The sequence below is a fragment of the Euleptes europaea genome, chromosome 5 (genome assembly GCF_029931775.1).
Source record: "Euleptes europaea isolate rEulEur1 chromosome 5, rEulEur1.hap1, whole genome shotgun sequence".
NCBI lineage: Eukaryota > Metazoa > Chordata > Lepidosauria > Squamata > Sphaerodactylidae > Euleptes > Euleptes europaea.
In genome coordinates, this window is record NC_079316.1 from 14,571,282 (window position 1) to 14,585,402 (window position 14,121).

The 14,121-nt window shown below is 45.3% G+C and overlaps 1 protein-coding gene across 1 annotated transcript; it reads left to right on the forward strand.

The window, feature by feature from the left end:
- The first annotated feature begins 389 nt into the window (after positions 1-389).
- MRPL47 (mitochondrial ribosomal protein L47) lies at positions 390-13,027 on the forward strand. The gene is made up of 7 exons (XM_056849556.1): positions 390-457; positions 901-1,046; positions 3,019-3,079; positions 4,934-5,030; positions 8,054-8,184; positions 12,659-12,754; positions 12,913-13,027. The coding sequence occupies exons 1-7, from the start codon at positions 390-392 to the stop codon at positions 13,025-13,027; spliced, it is 714 nt and encodes a 237-aa protein (XP_056705534.1).
- The last annotated feature ends 1,094 nt before the right edge of the window (positions 13,028-14,121 follow it).

The window sequence follows — 14,121 nt, forward strand, 5'->3', positions numbered from 1 at the left end:
GCTGAGCATTGTGGGATAGTGGGGGGGGTGAGTCTGGCATAACGGGAGCGGAACGGTAGGGAGGAAGCCGCTTTGGCGCCATCTTGGAAACGGGCAGGGGGGGGAGCCAGAACTCTGTACAACGAGTGGCATTGTGGGAAGCGGGAAAAGGTTGTCATGGCGATCCGCCGCTGGGTCTCCTGAGCATTGTGGGATAGTGGGGGGGGTGAGTCTGGCATAACGGGAGCAGAACGGTAGGGAGGAAGCCGCTTTGGCGCCATCTTGGAAACGGGCAGGGGGGGGAGCGAGAACCCTGTAGAGCGAGAGGCATTGTGGGAAGCGGGAAAAGGTTGTCATGGCGATCCGCCGCTGGGTGTGCAAAGCATTGTGGGATAGTGGAGGGGGGTGTTATGGCGGCGGCCGCGCTGTGCCGGCGCTTCTCGGGGGTCTTGCGGTTGGCCGGAGCCACGACCTCCAGGTGGGCCCAGGAGGGGTCCAGGGGGGCGGTGGGGGTTGCCCTGCATCACAGCAACTGTTGCACTTCGGGACAGAGACTTGGTGGGGTACATTTGGCACTGGGGATCCAGAGGAGGCAAGGCCTGCCTCAAATCCTTTCTGGGGGGAAATTCACAGTGGGTCGCCGTGTTAGTCTGTCTGCAGTAGCAGAAAAGGGCAAGAGTCCAGTAGCACCTTCAAGACTAACAAACATATTTTCTGGTAGGGTATGAGCTTTCGTGAGCCAAAGGCTCACGAAAGCTCGTACCCTACCAGAAAATATGTTTGTTAGTCTTGAAGGTGCTACTGGACTCTTGCCCTTTTCTGTTTCTGGGGGAAGCGTGGCCAGAGCGGCCCTTCCGCGGCTGGACGCCGCCTGGCACCCGTTTTTGCTCCCTCAAATGCTCCTGTTTTCTTGCCCTCTAGATTAACCCGCCATGTGCTGCAGAAGGAGACGGCGAAGGTGGAGCGGTGCCCTCCCTGTGCGTCGCTACATGTCTCCTTGCCTCTGAAAGGGCTGGAGGAATTTTTTGATGATCCCAAAAACAGGGGAGAGATAGAAGTCAAGTCTGGTAAGAGGGCGTGGACCTGCCCCTTTTGATTGCGCTCCTGGACCGTTGCTAGGGTGGCCAACCTCCAGGTACTAGCTGGAAGAAGAAGAGGAGTTGGTTTTTATGTGCTGACTTTCTCTACCACTTAAGAGACACTCAAACCCGATTACAAGCACCTTCCCCTCCCCACAACAGACACCCTGTGAGGTAGGTGGGGCTGAGAGAGAGTGACTGGCCCAAGGTCACCCAGCTGGCTTTGTGGGTAGGAGCGGGGAAACAAACCCAGTTCACCAGATTAGCCTCTGCCGCTCATGTGGAGGAGTGGGGGAATCAAACCCGGTTCTCCAGATCAGAATTAACCCCTCCGAACCACTGCTCTTTACCACTACACCACAATGGAGATATCCTGCTGTTACAACTTATCTCCAGCCGATAGAGATCAGTTCCCCTGGGGCCCTGACTCAGTAGAAGAGCCTGTGCTTTGCATGCAGAAGGTCTCAAGTTCCATCCCTTTTTTTAAAGGAACTGAGACCCTGGAGAGCCATTGCTAGTCTGAGTAGACAGTACCGACCTTGGTGGACTGATTGTCCGATTCAGTATAGGACAGCTTTACATGTGTGTGAAAATAAAAATGGAGTAGAGAATGCTGTAAGCTGCTTTGAGAAAGGCAGGGTACAAACGATGTAAATAAAATATACTGTTTAAGCCTGTTGTAGAACTTTTGTTTCTGTTGTAGGAGGGCAGGATGTAAATAAATATAAGGTTTATCTTTCCCTTGTACCCACAAAACTGCCATTTCAGTGCACGATTTAGTGTTTTGCAGAGCATTTGGTATTTCTGAAGCAACAGAGATCTCATGGGTGCAAAGAAGAGCTTGGAAATATTGAGGTGGGAAAGTAGAATGTTATGGCCTGATCTCATCAGATATCAGAAGCAAAGCAGGGTCATTACTTGGATGGCAAACCAGGGAGCAGGGCTCTGCAGAGAAAGACAATAGTCAGCTATCTGTGTTTCCCACTTGCTTTGAAAGCCTTTTGCTGGGGTTACCATAAGTCATAGAATCATAGAGTTGGAAGGCACCACCAAGGTCATCTGGTCCAACCCCCTGCACAATGCAGGAAATTCACCCCCACACACCCCCAGTGACCCCTACTCCATGCCCAGAAGATGGGGAAAAAAACCTCCAGGATCCCTGGCCAATCTGGCCTGGAGGAAAATTGCTTCCTGACCCCAAAGGGGCCATCAGCATTACCCTGGGCATGTAAGGAAGTCGTTTGTGACTTGATGGCGCTTATGTACATAGGGGTCAGTGACTGGTAAAAATTCAGAGCCAGACTAAAGATGTACAGTGTTTCCAGTGGCCAGGAAATGACGCCTGGGTGGTCCCTGCCCCTATTTTCTGCCCCATCCCTTGTTTCTGATCTGTTCCTTTAGCTGCCCCATAAACATTTCAAATTCTTTGGAAGTCTGCATTTTGGCAAGCAGAATAAAACATTCAGAACAGTAACTTCTGTGAAGCTGTCCTTAATTTTCAAAATTCTGAATGTAGAATCGGGGCACACGGATTCCCACAGAGCTCCTGTCCTTTTCCAGTTTGATCTGACACTGAGGCAGCTTGAGCACATTTTATTTATTTAAAAAATTATGCTGCCTCTCCAGATCTTCTCGAGGTGGCTTTTATTTATCTTCTTTTTAATCTCAAAGGTTCTACTTTGTAAAAGTAGCAACTCTGCATGTGTGTTATAGAATTGCATGTTTTAATCTTGGCATAGGAAATGGTTTTCCTCTGTTACCTGGCTTGGATTTAATAAAGGAGTGTAGATGGCCGCAGAATTATAGATTCCATAGGCCAAGACGTAGAAGGGAAAGCCTTTGAATGGTTCCTCAGACTATTGCTGTTGCCATAGAGCCAGAGCATGAATGACCATCCTAACCCCTTAAAAAATACCTACTGACTCGGTTTACCTTCTGATGCACTTTGTGCCTTCTGCAGGAGATTCCTGGACAGTAGAACAGCTCCGAGGCAAGAGCAGTGAGGATTTGCATAAACTCTGGTGAGTGATTTTTTTGAGGTAGGTAATGGCTCCTCTCTTTTTAAGATGACTCCGTTCGTCTGGTGCCAAGAGGAGCTGCCGTTCCATAACAATTCTCAGAATCAATATTATAGTTTGTTTGTGGTGGTGCCACCTCTGAAAACAGATTGGCTAAGCACTTAATTGGCTACCACTTAAGCTGCAAGAATAAGAAGAGGTGGCTTTTCTCTACTGTAAGGAGAATCAAAGCGGCTTACCATCTCTGTTCCTTCCTTTGCCCACAACAGACATTGTGGGGTAGGTGGGGCTGAAAGAGCTCAGAGAGAACTGTGACTGGCCCAAGATCACCCAGCTGACTTCACGTGTAGGAGTGGGGAATCGAACCCGGTTCTCTTAAGAGTCTGTTTCTCTTAACCGCTACGCCACTCTATTTAGAAAGGCCAGAAGAGTGGCGGAATTGAGGCACTAGGGGTGTGCATGTCAAAGAAATGGCAAAGAATGAGGCGGGGCTGGATGCAGGCATGCTAAGGGGTCATTCCGTAGATAAGGAAGCAGGACGTGTTCTGACAAACAAAGGCATGAGGGAAGTGTCGGGGTGAGCCCTGGAAAGGAGACACCAAGGAGAAAGCTGGACCAGAGGAAAACGACGTACAGTGTCTGGAGACTGGAGAAGCTGTGGACTGTCGCCAGGGAGGATGCAGGCAGGCAAGAGAGGGAGGTGCCAGGCCTACGGGGCTGTAGTGTCCGGAGTTTTGGCCCAACTGGAATTTTCCTGGTTGTGGTTTCTGTAGCCCTGTGACATGAACAGGTCTTGACTCTTAGTTAAATTGTGGAACTCCCTGCCCCAGGAATGTGGTGATGGTTGCCAACTTGGAAGGCTTTAAGAGGGGAGTGGACATGTCATGAATATTTCTCTCCTCCATGAACTACTAGTCAAAATGGATACTAGTCATGATGCATACCTATTCTTTCCAGGATCAGAGGAGCATGCCTATTATATTAGGTGCTTTGGAACACAGGCAGGAAAATGCTGCTGCAGTTGTCTTGTTTGTGGGCTTCCTAGAGGCACCTGGTTGGCCACTGTGTGAACAAACTGCTGGACTTGATGGACCTTGGTCTGATCCAGCATGGCCTTTCTGGTATAGTGGTTAAGAGCGGTGGAGTCTGATCTGGAGAACCGGGTTTGATTCCCCACTCCTCAACATGGGCGGCGCAGGCTAATCTGGTGAACCGGGTTGGTTTCCCCCTCCTCCACATAAAGCCACCTGGGTGACCTTGGGCTAGTCACAGCTCTCTTAGAGCTCTCTCGGCTCCACCTACCTCACAGGATGTCTGTTGTGGGGAGGGGAAGGGAAGGTGATTGTAAGCTGCTTTGATTCTCCCTTAAGTGGTAGAGAAAGTCGGCATATAAAAACCAACTCGTCGTCTTCTTATGATCTTGAGGCCAAGAAGAAAGGGTTAATTTCACATACTAAGTGGCTACCAGTTTTTTGGGCTTCTAGCAAAAAGAAAGGGGGCCGCACCAAAACAAAAAGGAGACAAAAAGCAACAAATGGTGCAAGGGAATAACATTAAATAAATGAAGTACCCCTGTGTGTTTCGCACAAGTTGCCTCAGGGGAACCTGTTCTCTGCTCTAGCGCCCCATGCAAGCAATAAAACCATTAATTGTATCCCCCTGCACCAACCATTGCTTTTTTCTCTCTGCCGTCTTATAGCAAGTATGATCCTCTCAGAAGCGTGCAAAGGTGGCAGCCTAATGAACTTCTGATATGCAGACAAGGTTCCTTTGCATCGTGCAACTCGGAGCTCTCCGGACGAAACCCCCCTTGCACTCACCTGATGTCCCTTCTCAACATTGCCCTCTTTGTATTAGGTATGTCCTCCTGAAAGAACGGAACATGCTCCTGACCCTGCAGCAAGAAGCGAAGCGGCAGAGTCTCCCGATGCCAAGCCCGGAACGGTTAGAAAAGGTAATTGAGGGCCGGCCATAATTTGTGCTGTGTGACTGGCACAGCTTTGCAGCCTCATTTGAAACTCCCGCTTGACTTTCAAGGGAGGGGGCAGACTGCGTTGGGATTTTCTCTGGATTCGCCAAGATTAGCAGAGTGCACAAAAGACTAATTACGCAGCAAAGCCCGTCTCGTCTGAGTGCTGTGCTAAAGACAGACTTACCCATGGAGCCTTTTTTATCTTTGCGAACTAATACTAATCCAGCGTGGTGTAGTGGTTAAGAGTGGTGGTTTGGAGCAGTGGTCTCTGATCTGGAGAACTGGGTTTGATTCCCCACTGCTCCACATGAGCGGCGGAGACTAATCTGGCGAACTGGATTTGTTTCCCCACTCCTACTCACGAAGCCAGCTGGGTGACCTTGGGCTAGTCACTCTCTCTCAGCCCCACCTACCTCACAGGGTGTCTCTTGTGGGGAGGGGAAGGTGATTGTAAGCTGGTTTGAGTCTCCCTTATGTGGTAGAGTAAGTCAGCATATAAAAACAAACTCTTCTTCTTCTCTTATTGTAAGAACTCCATTCTAGATAGGACAAGGTAGAGAGAGCTTCCTAATCTAGTCTTAACTACCTAGCATGGATAGAGATGCAGGATCCATAAACTGCTGTTGTGGTGCCAAGATGGAGAAGGAGAAGAGTTGGTTTTTATATGCTGACTTTCTCTACCACTTAAGGGAGACTCAAACAGGCTTACAATTACCTTCTCTTCCCCTCCCCACAACAGACACCCTGTGAGGTAGGTACGGCTGAGAGAGTGTGACTAGCCCAAGGTCACCCAGCTGGCTTCATGTGGAGGAGTGGGGAAACAAACCCAGTTCTCCAGATCGGAGTCCACTGCTCCAAACCACCGCTCTTAACCACTACACCACACTGAAGTGTGCAGGAGAGAAGGTGTGGAAGCAGAAGGCAGGAAGTTTTCCCTGAGATTATCAGTCTACACATCAAAGGAATGGTGTCAGAGCAGTAGAGAGTAGGAATGCATGGGTCCTTGACCTATCTGTCTCTCTAACTCTCTGGTGGTAGTCCTCTGAAGTCTGTGGTTAACAGATACCGCAAAGTCCTTCACTTCCAACAGGCTAGAGGAGCTTCAGTCCTTCCCTAATTCCACGAGGCTGCCAACTTGGAGGTATTTAAGAGGGGAGTGGACATATTCATGGAGGAGAGGGGTATTTATGACTATTAGTTAAAATGGATACTAGTCATGCTGCATATCTATTCTCTCTAGTAACAGAGGAGCATGCCTATTATTTTGGGTGCTGGGGCACACAGGCAGGATGGTGCTGCTGCACTCGTTTGTGGCTTCCTAGAGGCACCTGGTAGGCCACTGTGTGAACAGACTGCTGGACTTGATGGGCCTTGGTCTGATCCAGCAGGGCCTTTCTTATGTTCTTATGAGACCCCTTCAGCTTCTCCCTTACCTTGACTTCACCCTACTATGGGATCGCCTGCAGCAGTGACCCTGTAGAGCAGGGGTTCCCATTATGGTGCCCATGGGTGCTGTGGGGGAGGGGCTGTGGCTCAGTGGTAGAGTACCTGCTTGGCATGCAGAAGGTTCCAGGTTCAATCCCCGGTATCTCCAGTTAAAGGGACTAGGCAAGTAGGTGATGTGAAAGACCTTTCTCAGCCTCAAACCCTGAAGAGCCACTGCAAGGATCTTCACTGCATGACTGAATATAAGCTGCGTGTATGCAAGAAAATGTAAAAGGGCATCCTGTGAAGCTGAACCTCTGCCCGAAATATTGAAGGGTTACTGTTAGTAATGCTTAACCTCGTCACTCCCTGACATTTTGTGGCCTTTGTAGCTACTCCCTGTGCCAGAATTCCAAAGGTGCCGAAAGGCTAAAAGAGGTTGGAGATCCCTGTTGTAGATCTTCTCAGCCAAGGCTTGCTTTTGCAGATATCCCTTTTGAAGCGGGATTCCAGCTCACAGGTGGCCCGGTCCATAAAACAAGTCTCACCGTGAGGCCGCCTTCTCCGTATCTGTTCTCTTGATAATCCTTCAATGAAAGGGGTTCTCCAGGGCTTTGCCTGTTCCGCATTCCCTCTGGCTTCCAAGCTGAGATTCATAAGAACATAAGAAAGTCCCTGCTGGATCAGACCAAGTCCGGCAGTCTGTTCACACAATGGCCAACCAGGTGCCTCTAGGAAGTCCCCAAACAAGACGACAGCAGCAGCATTAGCCTGCCTGTGTTCCAAAGGCTCTGATATAATAGGTATGCTCCTCTGATCCTGGAGAGAATAGGTATGCATCATGACTAGTATCCATTTTGACTAGTAGCCACAGATAGCCCTATCCTCCATGAATATGTCCACTCCCCTCTTAAAGCCTTCCAGTTGGCAGCCATCACCACATCCTGGGGCAGGGAGTTCCACAATTTAACTATGTGTTGTGTGAAGAAATACTTCCTTTTATCTCTTTTGAATCTCTCACCCTCCAGCTTCAGCAGATGACCTCACGTTCTAGTATTATGGGAGAAAAGCTGCTCTCTGTCTACTCTCTCTAAGCCATGCCTAATTTTATAGACCTCTATCATGTCTCCCCTTAACAGCCTTCTTTCCAAGCTAAACAGCCCTAAGCTCTTTAACCGCTCCTCATAGGGCAGTTGCTCCAGTCCCCTGATCATTTTGGTTGCTCTTTTCTGCACCTTCTCAAGCTCTGCAATATCCTTTCTTAGGTGTGGTGACCAGAACTGTACACAGTATTCCAAGTGTCGTCTCACCATAGATTTGCACAAGGGCAGCATGATAGCAGCAGTTTTATTCTCTGTGGCTCAGTGGTAGAGCATCTGCTTGGCATGCAGAAGGTCCCAGGTCCAGCCCCCGGCTTCTCCAGTTTAAGGGACCAGGCAAGTAGGAGATGTGAAAGACCTCCACCTGAGACCCTGGAGAGCCACTGCCGGTCTGAGTAGACAATACTGACTTTGATGGACCAAGGGTCTGATTTGGTGTAAGCCCGCTTCATGTGTTCATGTGTCCTTTGTACACTTCAGGTGGAAACGTCTATGGAGAGAATGGACCAGGTCGTTCAGGAAAGGGAAGATGCTTTGCGGCTCCTGCAGACGGGCCAGGAGAAAGAGTGGCCAGGCGACTGGAGGCACGACTTCCTGGGACGCATCATTTGGTGCGTGAGAGACTGCTTGTTATCTTACCCCTGTGGTGCACTTGGTTGCGACCTGAATACCAAGCCCAGCTCCTAGGTAGAGCATGTGCCTTGCGTGTCCTGGATCCCAGACTCAATCCTTGGCATACTACAGTAAGAGCACACGGGGTGTGCTCACCTCTATACCTAGGTCTAAACTTGCCACAATTCGTCCCAATGTTCTTTGATTTTCTGATAATCCCGCGATACAGACGATTATTTATGCTGGCTTGACTGAATGCCATCCCATCAAGGGAGTTAATAGGTTGTTTAAATAGGGTACCGTACTGTGAGAGAGTATGTCAATGTGGTTCTGGCCAAATAGACGCTCTTCAGCATTCCTTGTTTTACTGTGACTTGCTCAACGAGGCTAGAGGCAGATGGATAAAGCCTTTTATTCGGGAATCTGTCTCTAAACTGGATAATCTGAGGGTTCTTTTAGCAGGGGGTGGATTTGAATACTACAGTCGCCAAATTTCTTTCCCAGTCAATTAAGGTTTTAAAAAATACTAATTTCCTTATGGGCTATTTAGTTAGTTCCTTTTTATTTTGGACTCAGTGTGACTTTTTGGGGGGCCTAATTGGCCATATCAACAGTATCATTAAAGTAAAAGTATGCTAGATAGCTGTCCAGTGAAAAGGAAGAAGAGTTGGTTTTTATATGCTGACTTTCTCTACCACTTAAGGGAGACTCAAACTGGCTTACAATCACCTTCCCTTCCCCACAACAGACACCTTGTGAGGTAGGTGGGGCTGAGAGAGCTCTAACAGAGCTGTAACTTGCCCAAGGTCACCCAGCTGGCTTTGTGTGTAGGAGTGGGAAAGATGCTCGGAAAAGGAGTGGGAAGCCAATTTTGATATCTGACCATGCCCCAATAAGAATTGAAATAGCGATAAACCAAGAACAAAAAAAAAGTCACTGGAGGTACAATAATCTAATAATGGCTAAGGAAGAAGACAGACAATATATGAAAGAGCAGATAAAGCTGTATTTTGAGGAAAACAGAGGGTCGGTCACTACTAATATCTTATGGGATGCTGCAAAGGCGGTGATAAGGGGATATTGCATAAAAAAAGAAAGAATTATAAAAAGAGAGTGGTACTCAAAAAGACAACTCAAAATCCAGGAATTGGAAAGGTTACAGAGTAAGCAAACAAACAGATATAACACTAATGTACGAAGACAAATTATGGAACTTAAAAAACAGAGGCTTTAGATTTGGCAACAATATGGAAAAGGGATATTATGGTGAGGAATGAACTCCAAAGAAATAGCATAAACCCAGCAAAAAGACTGGCTAATTACCTGAAAAATAGAAAGGAAAAACAAAGGATCAAAAGTATAAAAGTTAATAACCAAACATCACAAAACCCTAAAGTAATTACGGAGGTGTTTGAGTCCTTTTACAAAAATTTATATAAGAAGAGGGACACAGTAGGTTTTGAAGAAGACATTAACTTAATATTGAAGGAGACCGAGAAAGTTAAATTGGAAGAGGATATCACATTGCAGGAGAAGAGTCGTAATTAAAGAACTAAAAAAAGGTAAATCACCAGGTCCAGATGGGTTTACAGGCAAATTCTACAAGGAAATGACAGAAATCCTAGCTCCAGAACTTCAAGCGTTGTTTAATGAAGTCTTGAAGGGCAAGAAAGCTCCAGACTCGTGGAGACAAACAGAAATAATAGTGATTTTAAAATTACAGAAAGACCCTGAAGAGGTAGGATCATATAGACCTATAAGCCTTCTCAACCAAGACTATAAGATATTCGCAAAAATATTAGCAAATAGACTAAAGAGGGTTATCCCAAATATAATAAAAGAGGACCAGTATGGATTTGTAAAAGACAGGAATATAGAACACCCTATTAGAAATATAATTACCGTCTTGCAACATGGCCAAAAAAAAAAAAAATTGGCCTCCTGAAACTGGATGTATTCAAAGCCTTTGACACTCTTTGCCAAGAATACCTGTGGCAGGTTATGTGCAAATAAGGAATAGGAAGTAATTATTTAAATGCAATTCAGGCGATATATAGGGATGGAACAGCAGTAGTGAAGGTTAACAATGATCACTCGCAATTTTTCAGATTCAGAGAGGTGTTCGTCAAGGCTGTCCGCTTTCGCCGCTCTTATTTATTATAACGATAGAACAACTGGCAGAAAGGATAAGAAATAGCGCAAGGATAGAAGGCTATAAGATCAAGGAAGAAGAAATGAAAATTAACTTATTTGCTAATGACATTATAGTTATTATGACAAACCCTAAAGAAGGAATAAAAGAAATAAAGATTATATTAGATGACTTTGAAAGGTGTTCAGGGTTAAGAGTCAATATGGCTAAATCAGAAATTATATATGTCAATGTGAACAGGGACAAAAAAAAAGAGATAAATAAAATTACAAATATAGGATTGGGAGCTAAAAAGTTTAAATACTTAGGTATAGTTTTACAAAAGAATATTAATAGAATATCCGAGGTAAATTATAATAACGCATGGAGAAAGATAGAGAAGAATATGAAAAGATGGAGAAATAAAACTTTAGGAATCTCCTCTAGAATCAGAAGTACTAAAATGTTCTGGGTGCCTAAGTTAACGTATTTATTTCAGACAATACCACTAGGAATTAGTAAAAAAAACCAAACTGGAATAGAATGATAAGAGGGTGGATATTCGATAGCAAAAAATGTAGAATTCAAAAAAGGTTGGTATATAGCCTTAGGTCAGAATTGGGTTGGGGTGTCCCGGATTTGAATAGCTATTACTCCGCCTTTCAATTAAAGTCATTATTAGAGATAGGAGAAGAAAGTGACCAGAAATGGGTTAGATTTGAAAATAAGATTAACAGTGAAATAGGAAGATTTGGCATTTTCTCAAAGGTCATAAGTAAAGATTTAAAATTAACCATAGGGCCCAGACGCACAGCACTAGAGGTATGGAATAAATGGCAACCTTTATGGCTAGGAAGGACTTCAAGATGGGCACCGCTAGAGACTATCCACACTGAAATGAGGGAATGTAAATGGTGGGAAACCCTAAGGTCAAAAGGATACTATAGACTGGGTGATATGTACAGAGGAGGAACCCTAAAACCTCTACAGGAGATAGTAGAAGAGATAGGCAAGCAACATTGGTTAAAAACAACAGGCCTTTACAGAATGGTTAAAATGATTAATTAAAAATGGGAAATATGGTCAGAGGAACCAATGGAAGAAATATATAAAGAAATGCAAAAATCAAAACAAGGATTGGCAGGAAAAATCTACAGGAAAATGATATCAAATAAAGATAAGATAATATCATATTTACAAAAAACTTGGAGTAAGGAAGGTCAGATATCAGAAAACACAGCAGATAAAATTATGAAAGGATTAGAGGAAATTAAAGTGATTAAATTTAATGAATTGGAACACAAATTTTTCACAAAATGGTACAAAACACCCACGCAATTAGCGAATATGTTTCCAGGACTAAGCCCCATGTGCTGGCACTGTAGACAATCTAAGGGATGGTTCTCCCACATGTGGTGGGAATGCCCAGAGGTTAGGGACTTTTGGACACAAATACTAAAAATTATAAGGAGAATATGTAAAGTATCCTTAACCGTAGATTTTAAGCTAATGTTAATGAGTACAACAGGGAACTCGGGGGTAAACAAGAGGGACCAGGCCACATTCAAGGCTATGTTATTAGCAAGCAAAACAGTAGTAGCTCTGGGTTGGAAGGATAAAAGTAAATGGACTATAGAAATCTGGCACAACTATCTGTTTGAATTTATACAGTCGGATATTGTCGAGATGATGCGTCAGAAGACTTCATGGGAAGATAAGAACAGGGAAATCATGAATAAATGGAAGACCTATTTAGAGTGGATATCAATGGAAGGAAGAAAAGACATTCGGTGGAAGATTCAGACTTTGTGCCCGTGGCTGGGGTTAAGAGACTAAAAATTATAAGGAGGAGGAGTGGGGTTAGGGAGGGGGATGGGTGGGATGGAGGGGAATGAGAAAAGAATACATTATACAAACAGTGTATGTAGAAAAAGAAATATATATTTGAAACTTGTATAAAAAAGAAATTAAAAAAAGGAAAAGGAGTGGGAAGATGCTAGGAAAAGTTGAAGGCAGCAGGAAAAGAGGAAGACCCAACAAGAGATGGATTGACTCCATAAAGGAAGCCACAGCCCTCAATATGTAAGATCTGAGCAAGGCTGTCAAAGATAAGACATTGATTCATAGGGTCACCATGAGTCGGAAGCAACTCGACGGCACTTAACACTCACACAGAGAACATTATTTGTGTGTTTAAGGGGGTGGGTATTGAAAAATACCTGCCAGGCTGATCCTACTTTTCTTCCACTCTAAACAGCATTGTGATCCCCAGTCCACAGACTGGGGCATGAAGGCTTAAAGTTACTCTGGTCATTCACTTTTGATTTCTGTATCGTTGGCAGGTACACTTTCCGGGAATGGCCAATACCCTGGCATCTGAACGCAAAGCACAACCGGAAGCGATTCTACTATCTGAAAAACGTCGAGCGTTTTAACAGGTATAAAACAGGGAGCCAGAGTCCTCCTTTGCTCGCCCTCATCCCAGTTGCTTTGCCACCTTCTTGAAATGGGGAAGACAAAGTGAGCTCTATCGTTTCTTACTTATTACTTCCTTCTGGTAATTTCTGATGGTTGGCTTTTATTATTTTACCTCCAGGCTCCGCCTTGAGAAATATTTGCGCGAGGAAAGCAAAAAGAAAAACAGGGAGAGAAACAGACAGAAGAAGCTACTGAAAAGATTCCCTCACCTTGCCACGAAGTCTCAGAGTTAGTAGATGGGCAGGCGTATCATACAGTCACCCTGAGCTACGGTGTGATACAAATACTCTTGTTTCCAGCAACTGGTTGCAAATGGACAAAGATAATGTGAGAACGACCATGTGATTATTAAAACAAACAACAAATCTCAGTGTTTTTCTTACCAAAATAAAGCTGCTCCAAATGCCCATCAAATTTGTCGTTCACTTATGGATTAGCTTCCGTTAGAGCAGCTGTGCTCCATGGAGCACTTGGTGCTCCGCAAAACATCTCCTAGGTGCTCCGTGAAGAGATTGGAAAGAAAAATACTGCTGTCATTCGGTTTAGTATATAGGTGCTATGTGAAAATTAGTGCACCGTTACGAATTTCTCTCCTGAAAAGCACTCCATGACTCAAAAAGTTTGGAAACCACTGCGTTAGTGATTTGAAGATTGTAGGTAGCTGCAGCGATCCACCGAAAAACAAGAACAAAACTTGTGTAATGCCTTTCATTAACACCAACCAAAGTTACAAACTTTCAAAGTCCCTAGAACCCTTCTGTGAGTTGGATGTTTGGTAGAAAAGCCGGTGGGGGTGGGGAGAAGGTTTCTGCCGAGCGTGGTGGCAAACCCCTAGTCTGTACTCATCTTGAAATGGAACACCTGATATACTTGCAGTTGCAGTGGGAACCAGCTGTGCTGGGTACAAACCAAGTTCCAGGTTCCACTCAAGGCTGCTGGGACAAGCCAGGGACACAACATAAGAAAGGCCATGCTGGATCACACCAAGGTCCATCAAATCCAGCAGTCTGTTACCACAGTGGCCAACCAGGTGCCTCTAGGATGCCCACAAACAACTGCAGCAGCACCATCCTGCCTGTGTATCACAGCGCCTGATATAATAGGCATGCTCCTCTGATCCTAGAGAATAGGTATGCATCATGACTAGAATCCATTTTGACTAGTAGCCATGAGTAGCCCTCTCCTCCATGAACACGTCCACTCCCGTCTTAAAGCCTTACAAATTGGCAGCCATCATCACATCTTACGTATAAGACAGCTTCATGCGTTCATGAGAACACTTTAACCAGCCTTCCAGATTTGAGTTTCCTGTAGGACCTTCAGCCTG

What these genes read in the sequence shown, in the direction of transcription:
- MRPL47 (XM_056849556.1), top strand. Translation starts at nt 390, where the DNA reads ATGGCGGCGGCCGCGCTGTGCCGGCGCTTCTCGGGGGTCTTGCGGTTG. An exon ending in GCCGGAGCCACGACCTCCAG is followed by an intron (nt 458 to 900) that starts GTGGGCCCAGGA and finishes CTTGCCCTCTAG; the next exon opens with ATTAACCCGCCATGTGCTGC. An exon ending in GCCCGGAACGGTTAGAAAAG is followed by an intron (nt 5,031 to 8,053) that starts GTAATTGAGGGC and finishes TGTACACTTCAG; the next exon opens with GTGGAAACGTCTATGGAGAG.